Here is a 22,842-nt window from a genome sequence, read left to right as displayed (position 1 = left end):
GGACAAAATGTCCACTACAGTGGACATAAATGACTGGGCCGGGTCTCAGGAGGTTTAATGAATCAAAAAACGATTTTACCAAACTCTGCTTTGTGATAAGATAAATGTGGTCCTAATTACTATGAAATTTAAAAAATGCAATACCTAGTGCTAGATGTAAGATTTTCCATTGTAAAAAAGGTTTTAATTTATTTGTATTAATTTTGCCCTAATTAAAAATAAAAAGTCACCATCTGCATCAACCACTTATGCTGGCCGGCCTAATTTGTGTCGTTCTCAATCGACAGTCGCGGGGTGGCCAGATTTATCCCCGGGGCATCAAATGTTCCCCAGGCTACACTTTGGAATATTTTGCTCTAATAGGTTTTCTTTCTGGATTTCCACATGTAGCTCCATTCATGTTCCTATCTCATCTCCCTAGCTTCTCTGTCCCTGCTGAAGAAAAGTTTTCACTGTGTAAACCAACAAAAATAAAATTTTGGTTTTATCCAACCAGACCACATGCTTACTACGCCTGTACTGTCCATGGCAAATTGCAAGTAAGGTTCCTTATGGCTTTCATTAAGCAACGTCTCTTTTCTTGCTACTCATTCATAAAAGCCAGATTTGTGGAATACACAACTAACACATGATTTGTTAAATTCCCCACCTGAACTGTATTTTCTCTGTAGCTCCTCTGGAGTTACCAAAAACCTATTCTCTTATTAAGGTTCAAAACTTTGGATATTGTTTTATACCCTAAACTGCTCAACAAGTGCACCTATGCGCTTTGTCCCTTGGTCTTCATACTGCTGCTTGTTCTCTAAGGTTGTCTTACAAACCTCTGACACCTTCACAAAACAGATAGATTTATACTTAAGTGACATAAAGGTGGACTTATTAGGTGACTCCTGAAGACAATTAAATTGATTGGATCTTACTTCTGGGTATTAGATTAAAGAGAGCTGAATTTAAATGCATGCCACACTTTTCAGCTTATGTGTAAAATGTTTCAAAAACTATTTATCTTTTTCCTTAATCTAAGCTGTGTTGGTTTATCACTCATGTCCCGAGAGAATACATTAAGTTTTTCTGGTTGTAACATGCCAAAATGGAAAACAAATAAACAAAATCAAGGGGTATGAGTGCTTTTGCAAAGTTGGATCTTTTGATGGAACTGCAGTGAAATGTCTTTCACCTATTTCATTTTAACATTTGTCTTGCATTTTAAAGAGTACAAAATAGATCACAATCAGTGTAACAAAAGCTCCCAATTTGATGTTGTTTACACACATCAAAGAATTCTGATAGATTTCCTCATTGTAATCAGTTTAATTGCTCTCTTCCACAATCAGCACTTTGTCTACGCAGGTACAGCGAGGTTTATTTGGAGGCTCTGAGTTAAGTTGTTTAGCAAAGCAACAACAGCTTCAAAGTATATTCCGTTTTCAATTGAAACTTTTTTATTTAAAAATGAAAGGCTCTATGTAGTAATAGAAAAAAAAAAAGATATTTGTAACCACGGTCAGGATACAAGATAACGCAGTGAAGATGTGCGTCTTGTCAGATATCCCATTGTGTTCTAGTTTGTTGCGCAATTTGTTTTGAGTCCTCATGTTTATCATTAGGAAGTTTGATTTAAGAAAATGACTGCATTGTTGTTATTAGGGCTGCCCAATATATCGCAAATTTAGCGTCATCACAATATCATGGATCGCACTATGCATACTGTAAAGAACTGCATGGAATGCAATAAGCATTAGCTAATTATTTAAGGGCTCTGCATTCAAGCCCCCAATGGGGCTCGAAAAGGCACGTGATTTTGCAATAAATTGTGGGATGTGGTTGCCATTTTCCAGAGCAACGGCTTTTGTTTACATTGCTGATTCAGATGCTTTGCTGTGAGAAATAGAGATGCAAAATGCTTGAAAAATGGATCAATCTAAAGAGATAAGAGATGGACTGTACATAGACAACCTAGACCCTGTACTAAAGGTTTGTTATCTAAAAATAAATCTCTAGGATCCGTGGGATTGATCCATTTGAGCATGATGAATGGACAAAGGATTTACATGACTGCTGCCCCCGCCCACTGCCATTCTCAGAAGCTGAGGTTGCTTTCTATCTCATCAATTGAGTTAGTTTTCATACCAGCGAATGGTTCAGAAATGTTCATGGACAAACAAATGTGGTGGATCCGAAATCTCCAAAATTATGAGAAAACTCATAATTTCAAAGTTATGTGAACAACAAAGCTTCACCTCACAGTGCTCCTACTCCACTGCGGTGTCTGCTGGACACATTTATTTAAAATAATTTTAAGCCTCACATCCTCTCTGCATTTCTATTGGAAATATTTCGGGGCTTATTTGTTAATTTATTTATGAAGTAGGGAGTAGTAAAAAAATATATCTCCTTTACTTTCACTTTGTCTGCTACCAGTAGCTGGCTTGGCAAGCGCTAGCTGGCTAGCAGCCTACGAGCTACGTGTAAAAAAGCATAACAAACTTTAAGAATCCCACACGCCCAGTATTACTTTTAAAATTAATTCAGTTATAATGAAATATCAGAGATAACGTCGAAGGAGTGAGGACAATTTATGATGTAATGTCTAAATTAATCTCCCATGTTGTGAAGGAAATAGAGGCTCTCCTCTACTCCTACTGTTTTTTTCAGCTAGCTTGGCAAGCGCTAGCAGCCTGCTAAAACCTCAGTGTAAACCAACACAACATGCTTTGATTCAAATTTACCAGTCTGAAAATGTCATGAACACACTAATGTATGGGGATATAGTGTTGAAAGAGAGGTTTGGTCGTTTCATCCAGAGTCCACTCGGCATCTATTTGTTAGTTCAGAGATCTGAGCTCCTTGGCTTTGATTTCATGCTGGTAAACTTAAAATTCTCAATCCATCACTCCCGAAGCAATTGTGTGAACAAGTGTGACAGTTAAAGACAGCACGTTTGCGCCACGTTGTTAACTTTTTAAAACCAGAAAACAAAGACAGCATTGTCGATGAAGGCTATGTAAACAAGCAGAAGCTGGTTTCCCGATGCCCAGGTATCCCACGATGCAGTGCGGTTGTGACGTTACCCTTTCAAGTCCCATATGTTTGGTGACATTTGTTTTTAATGCAATGTAAAACGTTTGAGAAAATAAAGAGGTGATAAAGTCTGTAAGAAACTACAGCTTAGTTGTTTCTTTGCCAAAACATCACAAGACAGACAAAGGCAATCTTTTCATTAAAACCTTGTTTGAGAATATTCAGTGCTCTGCACACAGAAAATTATTGCCCCCAAGCAGTCAAACATTAATCAGAAAGTGGATTAGACTTCCCTGCTAAATCAACCACTCACGAGCATTCAGAATGCTGAGGTGTGTGAATTTTCATTAGTGCAGACTAAATGTCTGCACAATGTTTCATGAGCTCAAGCATTGTTTAATGTAATGTTTAATGCTCATGCCACATTTTTTTGATGTGTCCAAACAGACCAACCCAGATGCGTAGAAAGGTGAGCTGGAGTGTAATTTTCTTAAAGCTACATATAGTTGTAAGAACAAGTCCTGTATTTGCCCAAATAAATACTGTTTTTTTCCGTTTATATCCTAATTGTTTTATCTCATCAAACTCGTTCTAATATAAACATTTTGTTTAACGATAGCCTAAGCACAGACATATATTCACAAATAATGAATATATGTTGTAGATGCCCCTGTTTCTTAATCCTGAATTTATTGTATTTAAACAAAAGATTTCTGGTTCAGTTTCACTCTCTCGGTCTGACTACTTCCTGACCTGTAAAATCAAGAAATATTGCAGAAGACATATGACAACATGAAGTTGGTGGAAGGATCTAAAACAAACAACAAAACAGCATATCCTGCCCAAGTCAAACAAAATTCTACAACAGCTTAGAAACCAACATTTACTGCAATCCACCTAGAAAGCAATTTCCAAAGTTTTGGACTCTGGTTAAGAACAGTGGAAGCCATTATCCACAAATGGAGAAAACCTTGAACAGTGATGAACCTTTCTGGGAGTCACCGGCCTATCAAAAATACCCTAAGAGCACATTGACAACTCATTCAGTTGGTCACAAAAGAACCAATATCAACATGTGAAGCACTATATGCCTCACTTGGGTCAGTTAAGGTCAATTTTCATGGTTCTATAACGGGAAAGAAACTGGGGTAACATATTATCATTGGCGAGTTTAAGGCAAAGCTAAAAGTGACCTAATGGTCCTTCCCCAGAATTTAGGGCAAACTATTCTGTGGACTAATAAGTAGAATTAGTCCACACACAGAATTAGCAGAACATTTTGAAAGGTGTGTGTTGTGTCATATCTGTCATAAAACTAACAGCATTTGAAGAACATTACTTCAATAACTGCTGACAGTCAAACATGATGATGGTGGTGTGATTAGCTTCCTGGATGACTTGACATAACTGATATAAAAACAAGAATTCTGATCCCCAAAATCCTAAAGGAGACTTTTAGGACATCAGTTTGTGACCTTAAGGTCAAGTGCACTTGGACAATGATCCAAAGCACATCAGCTAGTCCACCTCTCAATGGTTGGAACGGTCGAAAAAAGCTTTTTTTTTTTTTGCAGTGGTCTAGTTAAAGTCTGGTATTTGATCTAATAAAGATGAGCTATGACCTTAAACAGACCAGTCCTGCCCACAAACCCATTCAAAGCGGCTGGATTAAAGCTATTCTGGACAGAATTATGGACCACAAAGATGTAAAAGATTCTGCTTCAGTTATGGAAATACTTGATGAAAGTTGTTGACGCCATGAATGGTTGGTTTTTCTTTCATTAAAATACAAAATACAATACCTTTATAGATACAAAGTACTTTACAAGAACCTCTGTATTTTCATCTGTAAAACTGGGATCTTTTATTATTGTGTGTATATGTCATAAGAGACCACCCGACGCCTTTCATGTTTGTCAGAAATATTTTTCCAGATCATACCATCTAGAGTATTAATCTACCTTGTGTCGTATTGAATGTGGACAACCAAAATGCTGAAATGTGTGGCAAGCAGCTTCTACTCACTGCCGTTGTTTGCTCTGCTCTGTTTCTGCCACTCTTCCACCACCTGCAGTCTGCAGATGAGATAGAAGCGAGGGTAAGCTTCATTACAACCTTCAAACAGTTCTGCTCTTTTGGCCTTTTCATCTTTCCCTAACCCTTCTTTTGTTTTTCATTGTCCTCTTTAATGTCTAGGGCAGCTAGAGGGGAAAAAAAAAAAAGAATGAAACAGCTTTTCATAATATGCTGATTAAAGTAATTGTTAATGATTTTGTTCAAATGAATTTCCCACCAGCTACAACAGTGAAATACAGTATCTGTAATTTGGAGCATCTTTGGGTGCAATTCACTTAATGACTGATCAGATTGAATTGAAAGCAAATTAAGCCTCTCGCTGCTTTTTTTTCTTTCTTCTTGTCCATCTTCTTGGTTCTTCACGCCTATTCATTCATGTCATCCTTGTTTTGTTTTTTTTTACTATGCTTTTACTCTAATGGCTTTTGCAACATTTCCAAGTATGCCTGTATATTGCATGTTTGCTGTAAAGAGTCCACTTAAAAAAAAGTGCTGAAAACTTCCTGTGATAAACAGCATTGTATCTTTTCTCACTTGCTTTCGGTGTCCTGCATGCTTGCTTGTTTATCAGCGTCCTTTCCCCGTCTTGCATATGTGCTTGCTTTTATTAATCTATGCGTCTCCTTTCAGTGCAACGTTGTAATTTTAGCGTGCTTCCAGCAACAAAGGCACATGAAATAGATGGGTAGAGATGCACTGACAAATAGAGATGGAGGGGAAAAGCAAACGTTTGATTTGAAGGTTACAGCTTTTTTTTTCTTTGTATTGCATGCACTTCCCGGTGAGCAGCTATGCTGTAGAGTCCAACATCTGAGAATGCATTGACCGTATATCAGAATCTCTTGTAAACCCCTAAAATGAAAGATAATGCTGGATGGTTATAAAAAATGCATTTTTGCATTTAAGGTAAATAGCTTTTTTTTTGAGACATCGAAGCAGTATTTTTTAAACCTGCGGCGAGATGAAAGCAGACAATGTTAACTCCTTTAATCCAGTGTTAATCCGTTGTTGGTGTACATAAAGATCTGCCAGGGCACAGACCACACTGGTATTCAAATCACATCCTTTTGTGGTAAAGGCCAGCTATGAATATGAAACATTTAATAGATTGCTGCATGTATTTGCATCAGTCAGCCTTCTCTTCCTGCTATGGCTTGATGCCGAAACTAAAAGAGCCGGTAAAGGGAAAAAAAAACATACTTTAAGGAAGGTAGGCTTTTTAAAAATGATTCTTATCAGTGAATACCTTCAGGTTCTCAAAAGAAATTGGAAATGTTATGGAAATGTTTCGTCTCTTCTCCAAGAAACATTTTTAGTCTGAAGAGGTAAAGATAAACTTGGCCTTGTAAGCAGTACCTTTGCATAGCGGATCAACAAGTTAAACTGTGACAATCAAAACTGTTTGTTCACATGTAAAAGAGGACCATCAGGCTACCAACCAGTTGTTAGTGCTCTAATGATTGGTTGTTAGGCAGATGGTCCTATTTTGATTGTCACCGTTAAACTTGCTGGGATATATTGCATATTGAGATGCATCGGGACCTTCAAGTTCTGTTATTTCTGCTTTGTCTCCAGGATGAAACTCGGTCTTTGTCTTGTCTGAACTGCTTTCCCCTCATCTACTTTCCTTTCAGAGTTATTCTACTTGATATGAGTCATGTGCAATAAAATAAAATAAAAAAATCCTATAAATATGCCATCAACATTTAGCCCAGTTGGTAATATTTCAATTTGGTGCCAAGCCCTATAGGGTGAGAGGCTCCATCATCTAGGGGGAAGCTGGAAATACAGCAGCTGGTTCTCTGCATCGAAAGTTAGTTGAGGTGGTTTGGGAATCTTATCATGATGCCCCCTGGGTGGCTCTCTTTCCGGTCACGTCCCAATAGACAGGACACCCTGGGGAAGGACCAGAATTTGCTGGAGGAACTATATATCCCATCTGGCCTGAAAACTCCCCGGGATCCCCCAGGACGAGATGAAGAATGTCACTGGGGAGAGGGATGTCTGGGTCCCCCTCTCATAGCGTCCTTTATCCTGGATAAGCAGAAGACGATGGGTGGATGTTGAGGTTATACCAAATAATTTCGAAATCTGCTTAAGAGAATGTGTGAAACTGAGTCTGTCTTCTCATTTGAACCATACATCAGTCTCAGTCACTCCAGGTCTTTCTTACCCTTTTTTCCAGTTACTCCTTCAATCCAAGTCTTCAATAATCGCCACATTTACTTGCACCCTAGTTAAAGATCATGTATAAAAACCTTAAAATGTATCCTTTGCTGGAGTATACAGTCTTACACTGAACAATCTATCGAAGCCAAGCTTTAATTTGAGTTCCTTTATCAATTGGGAAAGGAAATCCTGAGGATAGACATAAATGTATAAGTTTAAACTTCAGCCATTCCCCATGGTGCAGGATGGAGAGGGTAAAGGTAATTGCATCATGTCATCATAAACATGTGGCTTTGCAAAACACTCCAACTGATGCCTTGATAAAATAAGACAGATATTGACATATTCAAGATTTTAGAAACAAATGCTCCAGGTGGGTCTGTTGTGAGACAGAAGGATGGATGAGGCTAAAAGCAGCACCTTAGAGGAGGAGCTCTGATGCGGTTGGCCTGTTTCTCTTTCAAAGGATCTGGGAACCTTGTCAGAGCGCATGAAATCATGAACCCTTTGAATAAATAATCAAAATTCAATGTACTCAGTCAGAAAACTGATACGGGTTTTCTCTGGGTGTTTCAGCAGATTAATGATCAAAAAGGTATGACCAGGTCGACTCAGAAATGTTTCACCAGACACAAAATCAACCATCTTTCAACCTTCAACCACCTCCTATAGACGTGACGGCCTCTAGACTTACAGTGCCTTGCAAAGGCATTCGACCCCTTGGCATTTTCTGTTTTCTTGCCTCACGACCTGGAATTAAAACAGATTGTCTGTGACTTTGCACCACTTGATTATAGAACATGCCTACAACTTTCAAGGTGTATACTTTTTGTAGAGCCTTGAAAGCCTTGAACGTAGAAGTAGCCATTTGCAGCAATTCCAGCTGCAAGTGGCTTTGAATAAAGGCTGCAACATACTCCACTAGAAGAGAGCAATTAGTTCTCACTTGTTGCTTGTTCTTGACACAACGTCTGGTCAGACATTTTTTTTTCTCTCCAGGGTGTCCAGCTACTGTTCTGTGATTGGTCAGAGTTTGGATGGACGTGTTTTAAGTTGTAAAAGTGGACACTTGGCGCGTATCTGTCGAGCTAAACACTTGTAGTCGCCTTGTTCAGCTCTGGTGGTTTGAGCAGTCAAGCATGTCACTTCCACTCATTAGCAGAATTTCCCCTATAAACTATCCAAGCGGGGCTCTCCCCACCTGCCAACAAGACCACAGCACCGCTTGCCCCCGGTAGTGGCAGAAGACGTTGTGAGCTGTTTCTGTCTGCTCCTCTGCTTTCAGCTCTCCGCCCCCCCCCCCCCCCCCCCCCCTGTGCTCGGCTCCATCTCTGTGGTCTCTGTGCTGCATCTCTAATTAATGCCCTCCTTGCTCAGTCTTTGAGTTCTGGTGGGCAGCCCTCTTTTGGCAGGTTTGTTGTGGTACCGTATGCTTTTCATTTGAAGATGATGGATTTGATGCCGCTCCGGGGAACATCTAAGACTTGAGTTTTTTTTTTTTTTTTCACAATCCCACCCTGGGCTTGTACTTCTCAACAACTTTGTCCCTGACTTCTTTGGAGAATAACGAGGGGGTGGGGACATAAGCACATGGCAGTTTTTATTTTATTTATTTGTTTATTTTAATTTATACATTTTTCATTTCCCTTCACCAACTTAGACTATTTTAAGCAAATCCAGCTCATAAAATACAATTACAATATAATTAAAAGTATAAAATTACAAGTGGAAATGCAGCAAAATAGGTAAAAAGCCAAGGGGGTTGACTACCTTTGCACAACACCGTAAATGCTTTAGAGAACCTGTGTGTGTGTGTATTTGGTGGGTGGGGTGGATGATTATGGTACTATAATAAGATATTAATGTATATTAAGGCTTTTCTCATATTGGGGGCACCAGTTTGAATGTTTAAACTGAATGTTTAAGCTATGTTAAATGAATGTTTAAGCGTATAATTACCGGATTTTGTCTGACATGAATGGAGGCTGGAGTAATTTGAAAAAAAAAAACAGTTATTGATTAGTATGATTTGATTGAATTTGACTTTGTAAAGTGCCTCGAGATGACACGAGTTGTGAATTGGCACTATATAAATTGAATTGAAATGATCAAAAACAATTGAGTCGTAAAATTACGTTCCAGTGTTAAACCTAGTCACCTTACAAAGGTCCGCTTTTTGTTAAACCAACACTGAAAATAGTGCTTAGCAAAATTGTGCAGAAATAAAGCAGAGTATACAGTTTAATTTTAAAACAAGCAAAAAAATATATAGAAAAAAATAAAAAAGCGGTATTGTATTAAGAATTAAATTTCAGTCAACCACATTTCTACTATACCATTTCAACTAACCGCTCTGTCTTTGTGTGTGTGTGTGTGTGTGTGTGTGTGTGTGTGTGTGTGTCTGCTCGCAGGCTCAGCAGCTCCAGAAGAAAGACTCGCAGCTGAAAGCGCTGGGTGCCTTCTACAAGGAGCAGCTGGCTCAGCTGGAGCAGAGGGTACAGTATTCACACAAGCCCCCATTCTAACACATGTTCACAGACCTGCAAAAGCCTACCTCATCCCAGGCTTTCATAGAAGCCCGGGCCTGCCGTGCCGGGTAGCAAACTACACAGGCTTAAAGTCACACTAGAAAAACTGGCCGAGAAGACCTGTTTCACATCTGCACATTCAAACAGATGCACGATCAAGTGAAGTCACATAAGCCCAAGGTCAAATAATCTTTTGCTTTTCCACGCACATACGTACTTGCACGCATAATGATTACAAAGAGTTCACTCGGATTTTCTCTGCCGCGTTATTATGACAAAACATATGATGCATGGTTTGTTGCAGCCTTCCCAGTGTGAACGTTGGGCTATAAACTCCACAAGCAGGCCGCTCCATAGCACGCATAATAATAAGCTTTATCTCCTTTAGAGATGAATTTGTACCGCAAAGAAAGCAAACACAACAAATAAAATAGAAAGATTTTTCTCTTGAAAATGAAAAGCTATGTAATGTACATTTAAGCAAGCTTGTTCATAGGTTTCCGACTAGACACTGCACAAGAGAAAGGACTCCCTTAGGCCTTTACCGATGTGATTCAACAGGCGGCAGAGACCGAAGCCAGTCGGAGCATCTCCGGAGAGCCTTTTCAAGACCTTCCATTTCCTTTCATCTTCCGCTTGACATTTGCCGGGGTAGAAAAGGTGCGGTTTCAAGTCAAGTCTCAGTCTCACCAGGCGCCACGCAGAGAACCTTTTACAAGGTGCTCTCCGGGGGAAGCTGTCTTCCATTTCTCAAATAGAGAAGACCTTTAAAGGACATTATGTGGAAAAACCTAAGTATTGTGTTGTGTTTACCGTGGTTAATTCAAGCCGTTCCTACACGGGGAGTAGATGGAGCGGAGGGAGCAGCACTGGATTTCCGTAACAGTGAAGCGTCCTCAGCCCATAGTCCTTGTTCCGATCAGTCAGCCAGCTCATCATTCACTCACCTAAAGCTCAGTTCATCAGTAAATAAATTAAAAAAAAATTTTTTAGAGGGAATTCTTTTATCTTTACTTGCTCAAATATGAGTAAAACTAAACAATTAAACATGCGGTACTTTAATGGAACAAAGTAGAAAAGGACAAATTATTGTAGATGAAGCTGCTTGCCTTTGTAGAAAAAATGAATATACAGTTTCCTAACTTATTGGGGTCAATGTCTTTTTTTTTTGTTGTTTTTTTTTTGTCTTGTTTTTTGCCTACAAAATCTTTTTTATTCCCAGCAGCACAAACAGGAAGTTTCTTTGAAAACCCCTTTGCTGCTGTATTTAGTCATGTTTGATAAATGGATGTGTCCAAGTCTGTTTTGGAGTAAAAAGTTGCTGGATGAAGCAAAGAAAAAAATGTGTGTAACATTTTCCAGTTAATATCTAAATTCATCATTGAACACTTCTTCCCGAAGAAGTACAAAAGGGGTCCGTCTGCATCAGATCCATTTGCTGCAGGGCCAAATTTGTACCATTCATGAACTGCAGTCAGTGGGCACACCAACTCATTTCTATGGCCCCCGGGCCACACTTTGGACACTCCTGGTTTATATATACTATTTAAAAACTGAACATCAGTTACCTTTTCTGCCACACACACACATTTGTGCATAGAGAAGTGAGGAGTTGCGGGACATCCATCAAGAAATTACTTGAAAACAAATCTGCTTCCTTCATTTGCTGCCTTAATGTAAAACAACCTAATTAAAGAATAAAGTACTACTAAAAAATCCATCTGTTGTGCCTTGCAAAAGTGTTGATAACCCTTAAACATTTAAAAAAAATTTTTGTAACTTTGCAACAAAGCCCCCCTGAGTCTACTCTGCATTAGCACCTTTTATGCAGCAACAGCAGGAACCGTTCTCCTCAAAACAGCTCCAGCTCAGGCAGGTCGGATGGAGAGCATCTGAACAGGAATGCTTGCGGCTTCTCGCAGACTTTTAATTGGCTTTAGAGTTAGACTCTGACTGGACCATTCAAACACATTAATATGCTTTGATCTAAATAATTTCACTGTAGATTAGGCTTTATCTTTAGGGCCGTTATCCTGATGGAAGGCGAATCCCATGTCTTTTGTAGCCTCTAACATGTCTTTTTCCCTGGATTGCTGTTTATTTAAATCTGTTCATCTTCCATATTAACTGTGGATGATAAAGGAGGCTGAATACAAATGTCTATCCCTTTTTTTTCTTTAGATTTTTTGCATTGTAAAAAAAAAATCCTTGGTTACAGTTATGCACTGCTTTGTGTTAGTTTATTACAAAATCCCAAACAGATAGATTGATGTTTGAAAATATGTGAAAAACACACGCACACATTATTTAGCAAAGAACTGTATATTTTCTTCACCCTGAGGTCAAGGCAGACCAAGTTTATTTGTATAGCACATTTCAATAACGCGACAATTCAAACATAAGAAAAGAAAACATTACAGAGAAAAGTAAATTGCAGTGGAATAGTCGGTACTGGTCAAGACACAAATATCAACATTAACCTTTAAAGGCAACTCTAAACAAACAGGTTTTTTACCTTGATTTGAAGGAACTCAGGGTTTCAGCACTTTTACAGTTATCTGGGAGTTTGTTCAAGATAACTGGAGCATAAAAACTAAATACTGCTTCTCCATGTTTGGTTCTGGTTCTAGGTATGCAGAGTAGGCTGGAGACAGAAGACCTTAGTGGTCTGGAGGGTTGATGAACTGACAACAAGTCTGATGTATTTAGGTGCTAAACCATTCAGTGATTTCTAGACTAACAGCAGTTTTTAAAGTATATTCTCTGAGATCCAGGGAGCCAGTGTGAGGACCTTAGAACTGGGGTTATGTGCTCTACTTTCTTAGTCTTAGTGAGGATGCGGGCATCAGCGTTCTGGATCAGCTGCAGCTGTCTGATCCACTTTTTCTTGTGAGACCCGGTAAGACGCCGTTGCAGTAATCAATTTGCCTAATGATAAACGCATTAACTAGATTTTCCAGACGCTGCTGAGACATTAGTCCTTTTATCCTTGACATGTTCTTCAGGTGATAGAAGGCCAAGTTTGTGATTGTCGTAAGATGCCTTTGAAGGTTCAGGCCTGAGTCCATCACTACATCCAGATTAGATATAGAACATTTTTGCACATCCATGCATTGATTTCTTCTAAGCATTTGTTCAGCGCTTGATTGGATTCATAGTCACCCTGTGACATGGTGATTTAGAGCTGTGTGTCGTCTGCATAGTAATGGTAACTGATGTTGTTGTTTTTTTATGATCTGAGCTAAAGGGACCATGTAGATGTTGTATAGGAGGGGACCCAGGACGGAAACCCTACATGTGATTTTTGTGGACTCTAATGTAAAGTTACCTACTGACACAAAAGGTCCCCGTCCTTTAAGTAAGATTTAAACCAGTCAAGTGCTGTACTAGAAAGTCCAACCCAGTTTTCCAGGTGCTCCAATACAATGGAGTGATCAACAGTATCAAGTGCTGCACTGAGGTCCAATATTACCAGCACGGTGGTTCTTCCATCGTCTGCTTTTATATGGATGTCATTGAACACCTTGACATGGGCAGGTCGAAAAAATATTCCCCCCTCTGCTGCATCATAGCCATGCATATGCGAAGGCAGAGTCACAGGCAGGTCTGGGTGTCATACGAGTGGCTATTTGTGCTCCTCTCATTAGTAACAGGTTGGATTTGGAGAGCGAGTCAGCGGCTGGCAGGCTGGCATACGGGTGGCACAAGCTGTGTTTGCTATGGAGCTTAGGATGTTTGCAGACAGACCTCTCTGTGTGCCTGTGTGTGATTGCATGTGTGCATGCGTTAAGATGCACACATGCAGTGAGATATTATTTGAATAGATACTGTGTACTCAGGTGCACATGTACAGTATAGGCAGACTCATGTATCAGTCTGAGAGCTCAGTGTGTTTGCAGACCGCCACCAGTCATGAGCTTTCAGAATTGCTCCCAGTCAGTAATGGGGAGTTTGTTGTAAAGGCATTTAGATTTTATTTGAAATATATTAGCCAGGGTTTTCTAATAGACGAAATGTTAAGACAATAGGCTCATTGACCAGTACAAAGTAAAACTTTTAGTCCAATCATCCATTTTCTTATACCTGCTTATCCTTGCAGGGTCGTAGGGGGGCTAGGATCTATCTTCAGTGGTCATTGGGCAAAAGGCAGTGTCCAGACTGGACAGCTCGCAAGTCCATCACTGAGCAATGCAGAGGCACACGGGACAGACAACTATAAATACACACGCATCCATATCTTAGGGAGGTTTACAGTAACCACTTAAACCGTTTTCGGACTGTGGGTGGAAGCCAGCGTACTTGGTGAGAGAGATCCCAGGCAGGGATTCAAACCTAGGACCTTGCTGCTGCCAGGCAATTGTGCTGCCCAGGGAATTTAATAATGATATATTTTTTGAAGTGTTGCTTTTTTTTGTTTTACATATGAACTCTGGATTTAATTGAACAAGAAACTGGTTTATATATTGTATAAATAAGGACCTGGTCCGTGCAAATCTATTCAGCAGTAACTGCTTCCTTTGTGTTTCCTGATTGATGTCTCTTTTCTCGTGATACTGACCCAAACCTTAACATAAACTTAATCCATGCCTTAGCCCTAAACCCTAGTCCTAAAAGTGGTGTTCTGGCAAATTAGGACCAGGCTTTGTGATAAGCCCCAAAAGGCCCATCAATCATTGAGTGGTTATACCAGAAAATGGCCTAATGAAGTAACATAAACACAAACAAGTAAAAAAAAAAAAAAACGGCTCACTAGTAGTAGTCACTACCCGTCGCCACTAATTTTATTTTAGTGGCGACGTTTATTTAAGTTTATTTGATGAACGACCATTGTTTATTATTATTTTATTATTCTTCCACTTTGTAGCCACCAGTCAGGCTTGCATAAGTAGCTCCAAATCGACATCCTTTGATTCCCCCCGTTTTTCTTTCTTATAGACAAAATTCCTGCGAACAATGCTTTTGGCTTTTCGGCCAAAAGATTACCACAAAGAAGCACTGGTCATGCTGAAGGGCTTTTTGAACTTTCAGCACCGGCTCGCTGTTAGCATTGTCAGCCATCATTGTTCGGGTCCTATGGGGGGACCGCAGGGGCTGAATGTCTATGTCTGCAGCACTGCTGTGCAAAGTTGTGTGCCACCTTGGGAAGATGGTTGCCCTGTTTAAATAGAATTTGACACAAACATGTATTTTTAAAGAATAATTTTTTTGTATTGATTATTTTAATATCAGTTATTTTAGCAATTCAATCTTGGCCAACTAACAGATTGCAAAACTTGAAAAAAAATTCTTACTTAAAAATAGTTACTATAGACCAGGGTCTTGAGCTGTGGAGATAAGAATGAAACATATTGCTCTCGGATTTCTTTTAGAAACATCAGTCCATGAAGAAATCCGGTGTAATACGAGCGGCCAATGTTGTTCTTCTTTCCAGGGCCCACCATTTAATTCGTGGCTAATGCCTCCGTTTTTATCCTGTCCCATTTCTCTCGCTGGTGGTCTTGCTGTCTCTCTGACTCTTTTGCACACACTCCTGTCATAATGGATCGCATTTTTGAAGCTTGTGGAAATAGAGCATACAGAAGGAGATAATAATCCTCCTCCAAGTCTGACAGGTTGCTTGACAGCCTGTCAGGAAGGCCTTCTGCGAAGAGCACTGGAAATATCTGCACACTAAACACACATCCACTTCTTTATTCCAAATCAAACGCAGTGGCACTGCTTTTATTCCTGGCCAGGCAGAGAGAGAGAGGGGGGGGGGGGGGGGGGGGCTTCCTGCATATGAAGGTACACACACCTGCTCATTGTTGTGCTTTCAAAACTTTGGAGGATGGTGTAGGGACTTCCATTTAGTTTCCACTGAGATCCCCTTATGCTAACCATAAATCATGCCTTCATTATGAAATGAATGAATTTCATTATGAAATGTTCTCATCGGGGGCTTATCGTCCCAAACAAAATTCTAATGTGTTGACAATTTTATGTCCCCACAAGGCGCATCTACACACATGGTCATGCAGATGTACATATTTAAACGTACACACCTGCACTTGCGACACATTGCAGATGCTTGTGTAATCCCGACAAGATGGAGACATTCTGGCGTTTTGATCTAAACCTCAAGTTATTTTTTTTTCCCATCCTTTTTTACCCCCCCCTAAAGTACCATATTAAAACTTCACTTTTCTGCTGTGCTGCACTTTCTTATGGAAATGCATCCACTCTGGGCCTCATGCACGCCGAGTCAAAGTTGAACACTTTCATCCCGTAAAAACCTGTCTGCTCAATATGCGGCACCGAAGGCTTCGGATCTGCTTATTAGTTTAGCTTGTTAGTAGCGTTTCCACAGAGGCTGCACCCATCTGGAGATGAAGATATGAGTTTCATAATAAGTTAATGGTACTAAACATTGCAGTTTTGCTGCTGACATTCCTGTTGCCTCATTATTTTTCCTGGGCAAAAGGAGTGCTTGTGCATTCCTCAACAGCGGATAACACCTGCATCCATTAGAATGTGAGGAGTCCAGAAGACGGTGCTGTGACACAACAATAAAAACAATCATGGTTTTGGCAGTGATGCTGAAGTTAATGTGTAAAAAAATATAAACTAAAAACACCTTTCCAGATTATGCTGATTATTTTATGATGTGCTGTGCCATTTGTTAGGCATGAAGTATAAAAAAACCCTGATCCGGCATAACATTATGACCGCCGAGGTAAAGTGAAATACACCGATCGTCTCTCTGTGTGGACATCTGTTAGTAGCTGTGAATTGGAAAAGGACTACATCGTGATGGCTAGGTGACAGGGTCAGGGATTTTCCATCACTACACTTCTTCCAGGTCCGGTGTTTGCGGTATCTGTCAAAGTGATCCAAGGAAGAAACAGTGTTGTCCAAAGCTCAGTGATGCATCTGGTCATCGAAGTCAGGCCCATGTGGTCCATTCCTACTGACCACTTGATGTAGTTCAAATAGGTAAAGAAGTTAACTAATGTTCCTGCCAGCGCATACAGAGCATTGCAGTTTGTTGCAGATTGCCCACACTGAGCTTTGCCCACAGCCAAATATCTACAGAACCAGACTATGGACCTATGGAATAATATAGCCTGGTCTAGTGAATCCCTTTTTTTCTTTTGCATCACATGGATGACCGGGTGCGTACCTGTTGCTTGCCTGGGAACCCATGGGTGCCCTACAGCAAGCATTCAAAGTCCCTCACACCCTCTTTCTTCTCCGTTTCGATGGTGTCTTTGAGCTTCAGCAGGTCCTCTTGACCACATCTAGATTCCCAAAAGGATCAAGTTGCTGAAATGTTGGTTGAGCGCAGACGTTCGCATGAGTTGGAGTAACCGCAGCGGCCCACATAAAGGTCGGGGTGGAAATGGAAAAACTCCTTATGATGTTCAGTAAACGCTTCTGCCACAGTCGACGGCAAGTTTAAAAGAGGTGGCCGTGTGGGGGTTAAAACACCAACCTTTGTCACTGTTCCGGAGGGATCAAGGAATGTGTACATCTGTATGTGGGGGGGGAGAAACAAGGGGTGGGTCAGAGACAGGAAGAGAAATATTACCGTCAGTCTTTTTGTTCACCTGAAGAGCATAATTTGTTACGGCTAACCTGAGCACAAATCTGTACATTCTCACGTCACACAGTCTACATTCTTTCATTTATGTTGCACCACAAGCTTTCCGACTGAGACACCTTATTAGCATTCCTCTCCGTTACCTGCGTGACGAGCTTTGTTTTGATTGCGCCTTGTTTGCCGTTTGATTTGTACGCCGTTCTTCAAATGTCGCGGCAACGTGATGAAATCACAAAATTAATAGAAATTAAAAGAAGAAACAAATGTGCTTAATTAGTTTAGAACCGGGGACCCACGCCAGAGTTTCCCCCACGTATCACATGTCGGAGACGTGCTCCTGTAGGTAGAGGCTGGTTGCAAATATGTGTAGACAGCTGGTGAAAATTGTTGCTTGCAATCATAATCAGTGGGGAAGCAGAAATCTGGGTATTGATGGCTGATGAATGCAAAGTACAGCTGCTTCCACCTTTTCACATCTAACGAGCTTCTTGACTCCCCGTGTCAGCTTTGTTTTTTCCCTGGCTCTACGCACTTGTTGGTAATATTTCACATCTTCAAATTCCCGTCTTTTAAAAAGACCGGGCTGTTAATCATTCTTTTTAAAATGCTACACTTATTAGGGCCTTTTTATTTTTCCTGAAGCAGATCAAAGACCTCAACACCGTCATGTAGACTGGAGTTTGAAAGGAAAACCATTGAGGAAGCAGATAAATGAACGGCCTATGGGGCTGCAGTCCTATTGGGGCTACATCTCGTGATTGAAGACACCCTGGAATAGAAGAACAAAGACGATAAAGAAAAGAGGAAAACGTTTATTTTGTCAGTTTATTTGATTATTTTGAACATGATCCTATTATTTACAGTGTAACTGCTTTACGTGAAATAATTCAAGAGAGAGCGTACGTAATGAGGTGCAGTGCAAATCTAAGACAATTACGAGGCTGCCGGTGGATGTTATTTGTGATTTATGCTTCATATGATAAAAGTTTAGCAAACGCTTCTAGTATTTTAACATTTCCTTGAACAAAGTGTTTGAGCACCTTTATGTTTGCTACACAGGGATAGCCGAGTTACAAAGGAACTTTCAGTGATTTTTAGCAAGAAAGTCCGAAATGCAGGGTCCTCGTCAGGATTGGTCTTCAGCGTAATGGTGGACGGTTGGTGACGGGGTGCGTGCGTGTGTGGGTGGGTGGGGGGGTATGCATTCCCGCACCGGAGGGTTTGCGTAGTGCAGCCTGAAGGGGGGTGTTCGTCAAGCTAACAACAGCTAGCGTTAGCTTCTGTTTCTCGGGAGGTTTATAGCTGCGCTGATGCACGTTCAGGAGCTTTCCTGACTTTTCTATGTTGCTCTCAAACACCTGCGTCGTACTGACCGCCACGGTCTAATCTCAGCGTAACTTTGACAACTTTCAGCGTCCATTACGCCGAAATACGCTGGGAAGAATCCTGGCTTGTTTGCTTCTCAGTTATATTAGTGAATGTGGAAATACACCTCTGAGTCAACCCTTAAGACTGTGGTAAAAGTTTCAATTGTTGGCTTGTAACTAGGTTGTAAATTGAACTTCAGAATGAAAGAGAAATGGGATCAATAGGCAAAAAAGACAATTTCTTAAAAATGACAATAAAACTTAAACTGTTCAAAAGTTCAAGCCCATACCTTGCTAAGAAGCTCCACACAGAGCTAGAAAATGTCCATCTACTGAAGATCTTTACATGAATTGCACCGGCAGTCTAGAAATGATGCCCTTCTTTTTTGTAAACCTCCCATTACATTCATCCCCTAACTTTTTCTATAGGATTAAAAAATATCCACTGAATATTTTTGTCCCAACCCCCTAAAGAATAATTAAGAAATGTACAATCACCCTCTTACTGTGCTCATTCTCTGCGGTGATGGAGCGCTGCGAGAGGTCTGGCGTGTGCAGCTCATGAATCCCGCCACATCAGAAGACGGAGAACCTTTTTGTGTTTACCGTCAGGGGGTCATGATATTGTCTTCACAGCATCCTTCTTTCAGCCTTAAGTTATTTGTTGACTTTTGTACATTTGTAGTCTGATAAATGCACTTGAGATGAGATGCATGGTATAATGAGTGTCTCCAGAGACGAAGAGAACACTCAGTGCAGGATTTTATTCACCACAAATTGATTTTAAAGTGCAGCGTGTACTGTGTTTTAAATTATGTAAGCCCATTGATTCATTGATTGAAAGAAATTCACAGGATATTAGGGAAATTAATAAAGCAGGGTAATGGAATCTCATTTGGTAATATTGCTCATTTCGCTCCTTTTGACTTGCATCTGAAAGGTAAAAAAAGGTTTCATTCTGAAATGCTTATAGAACAGATGAAAGCTCAGAATTATTCAATTACCAAAAGTATTTTAGATTTCTGCTCATGATACCCAAACATCTTTTTATGTAAGGACATCTCCCTTTTAATTACTGAAGAGATCCTGTTGATGTCAGGTAGATTACTAGAACTGCTATTCTTTTATTGAAATATGCAGACATATTGATCTCCAGATGTGATTAATAGCATGTCTGAGTAGGTTGATGACAAATAAAGTAGAAAGTTTCTCAGTAGAGGGGATTTGTACTATTGAACTATGCATGTTAACTTAAAACAGATTTCCTAAAGACAATAATATTAACACTGACATAAGATTTATGCAGAAATTTCACCTGGACCTAGACTGTCCAGTGCGACATCAGTAGCAAACAGTAGCTCAGTGACTAAGGTACTCTAGTCTTACCTTCTTCTCATATGTAACTCCAAAACGTCAAAACTGTCTTTAGAAGCTTTATTTTTTTCTTCTATTCAAACATCTATGCTTATATCAAGAATAGAACAGTAAGCTGTTAGGCAAACATCTGCCTCAAAGAAGCTAACTTAGCATAGCAGCTAGCAGTTAACTCCACTAACTCTACAAGTGAAACCATACAGCTGTAGTTTTGACTGGTTGTACCCGCAGCTGATGTATCTTCGATCAAATCCAAATGTATTGTTACTGCCTAATAAAATAATGATGAACTAAACGATCTTTAAAATACAGCGGGCCTGGTTTTCAGGAGCTTCTAAAGCTTCCCTAAGGGGAGTGGTAACATTTAAATAAATGTTTGATTTGGGATTGGTGGAGTTGAAAATGTCTTTGGAAACACTTTGGGCATTTCTAAAATAATGAATAGCTTTAGTAAAGCCTCAGAGTTACAGGGAGATGAAGTAGCTATAGGAAGCCTCTTGTGTTCCTAATACAGGCTGAAGGTCTTGCCAAGACTCCGTGAAGACCACCAGCATTCGGCATGTTGCTCAAAACAAAAATCATACTATAGTCTGAATTTGATGTACGTAGGTGTTTGAGGTGTAGGATCCTCAGGAAGACTCACTGGGTAAAGTGCAAGTGTTCAAGAACAATGAGCTATGAAACAAACAGGCCGGGTTCCGCTTGAGTACAGAGTATAAACAAAGCTTCATTTTATCAAAACAATGAAGATTTACAGTACCTCCTTATGATGTACTCCACAGGGAGCATATATAAAGAACCAGTCCAAGCACTGAGCCCTGAGGAGCTCCGTAACATAGAACCAAGTAAAAAACATTTACATGAATTAATGGAGATCTGTATGTGATTTTAATTAGGCACAGTTTATGTTTTAAGGTCCATCAAATTAAGAATAGAGTTAAAGCCTTTATTCTTTATAGTGAGCAAATCATTGGTGACTTTTACTAGCATAGCATCTTTTTTTCTTTTTAAAATAATATTTTTCAGTAATGGATTCACATTTGTTATTTCATTTTCAACTAAACTCAAATAGTCAGCTGGTATTTTGCTTTTAATGTGTGTGCAATTTGTCTGCTTCTCTTTCTGTTCCTTTGCCTGCCTTACAGTATTTTCATTTTTTTCCCCCCCGTCCACATTTTCCTGTCCAAGGCGGTGCAGTTTGCTGGGTAAATATTTGGGGGAATGCCGCATGATGAAAAGCCTAAGCTCCGGGGATCTCCAGAGGAGAGGCTTCGGTTGTTGTGGATTAGCTGATTGTTTTTTTCATAATTCCACTGCCCGCATGCACAAGTTTTGGTCCGTCGACTGACTGCGAAGTCTGAAATCTTGATTTTATTCAAAATAAAATAATGCAGTTTTACAGCAAGGGGCTGGAATTGCTAATCTTATTCAGGATGTTTGTAAAAAAGTTAGAGCATTCTGTTAGTTTTATGATAAAAAATGCTATTAAGTTGAGTTTTTTTGTCTGTACCCTGGAATGTGGATACAAGGAATAGAGGAAGATAAAAAGCCTCTTGTAGATGAAAAGTCAAGGAAACAAAATGTGAAAATAAGTAAAAGCCAGTGAACTGGTGAGCCGGTTATACAAAAAGTGAATTTGTGATCATCTAAAATCGGTTATGTAATCAGTGTTTTTTGCTGGTCAAACACTTGCACCTTAAGGGCTGTATCTGCACGAATCAACACAAAAAAAAAACGTAATCCAACATTTATGTCCCTCCTACATGTTCAAAAGGCAAACGAATGCATCCTTCTTAATACCTGACTAACAATTATTTTTTTTCTGTTTCTGTCTCCCTTCGTCGTGTTGGCTGATAATATCCGTAGAATCTGGAGAGATTCAAGGAGAGTAAAGATCAATTCCACCAAGCTGCCTCCGTGACAGAAGCAAGCGTCAGGTGAGATGTGCACACAAATCATCTAGAATGCCCTCGATTTTCCCGAGCCATCACCCCAACAGAGAAAGTTTGACAAATAAGGTCCGCACATTGCACACACACACATTCCTACCTATGTGCACTCTAACAACCACAGACCCAATTTGTAGCTACAAAAGCTAGGCAATATGATTCCCTGCAGCCTCTGGAAATACTCTGCCAACTTCCGCATGCAGAATTGCATTACCCCGGCAGACTAATGAACAGCATTAGGCAGCTATTTTATTTTTTACCTACTTAAATGTTTACACTCTCCAGAGCAAACTGCCTTATGTGATAAATGTTTTAATTGGTTGCTTTAATTAAACAGAATTCAACAATAGTTTCACCAGCCTCACTTCTCACTCTGGAAGTGTAATAAGCCACAGCCGGAAAAAGATACCTAATTATTGCCACTGCAGAGTGGCAATAATGAGGTACACACGGATTTCGTCTGCATTAGAGACCAGACCTTGACTTGCTGTGAAATGACAAGAGCCCTCAAAATGAAAAAAATAAAATAAAATAAATGCCAAAAAGCTGAAGTCCTCAGAAAAGATGCAAGTGTTCTCATCCCCGAGGCCAGGCCTTTTGCTTGTGGGTTAATTTTTCACTTTATATTAATGAAGTTCTCCTCATGTTGCTAAGCAGAGATGATTTTTAATTTGCTTCTGTCTTCTAAATTTTTTATTCTTTTTTTTTTTTTTTTTTTTGCTGTGACTGTGAATGCTCTTTATGTAGTTGTTTCCATCCCTCTGGATAGAAACAGTATG

General features: G+C 39.9%; 1 protein-coding gene across 2 annotated transcripts in view; it reads left to right on the top strand.

The window, feature by feature from the left end:
* LOC105925874 (MICOS complex subunit mic25a) overlaps positions 1-22,842 on the top strand; it is a 104,500-nt gene that overhangs the window by 28,687 nt on the left and 52,971 nt on the right. Inside the window, exons 5-7 of one of the 2 annotated variants that reach the window (XM_036125261.1) lie at positions 5,096-5,119; positions 9,678-9,761; positions 21,981-22,051. In XM_036125261.1, the coding sequence (XP_035981154.1) occupies positions 5,096-5,119; positions 9,678-9,761; positions 21,981-22,051 (179 nt within the window). The remainder of the gene's footprint in view (positions 1-5,095; positions 5,120-9,677; positions 9,762-21,980; positions 22,052-22,842) is intronic. The other variant, XM_021316111.2, reaches the window with a different exon arrangement.

Source organism: Fundulus heteroclitus, chromosome 1 (assembly GCF_011125445.2).
Source record: "Fundulus heteroclitus isolate FHET01 chromosome 1, MU-UCD_Fhet_4.1, whole genome shotgun sequence".
Taxonomy (NCBI): domain Eukaryota; kingdom Metazoa; phylum Chordata; class Actinopteri; order Cyprinodontiformes; family Fundulidae; genus Fundulus; species Fundulus heteroclitus.
The sequence above is the reverse complement of the archived record's forward strand: the minus strand, read 5'-3'. Positions and strand labels throughout refer to the sequence as shown.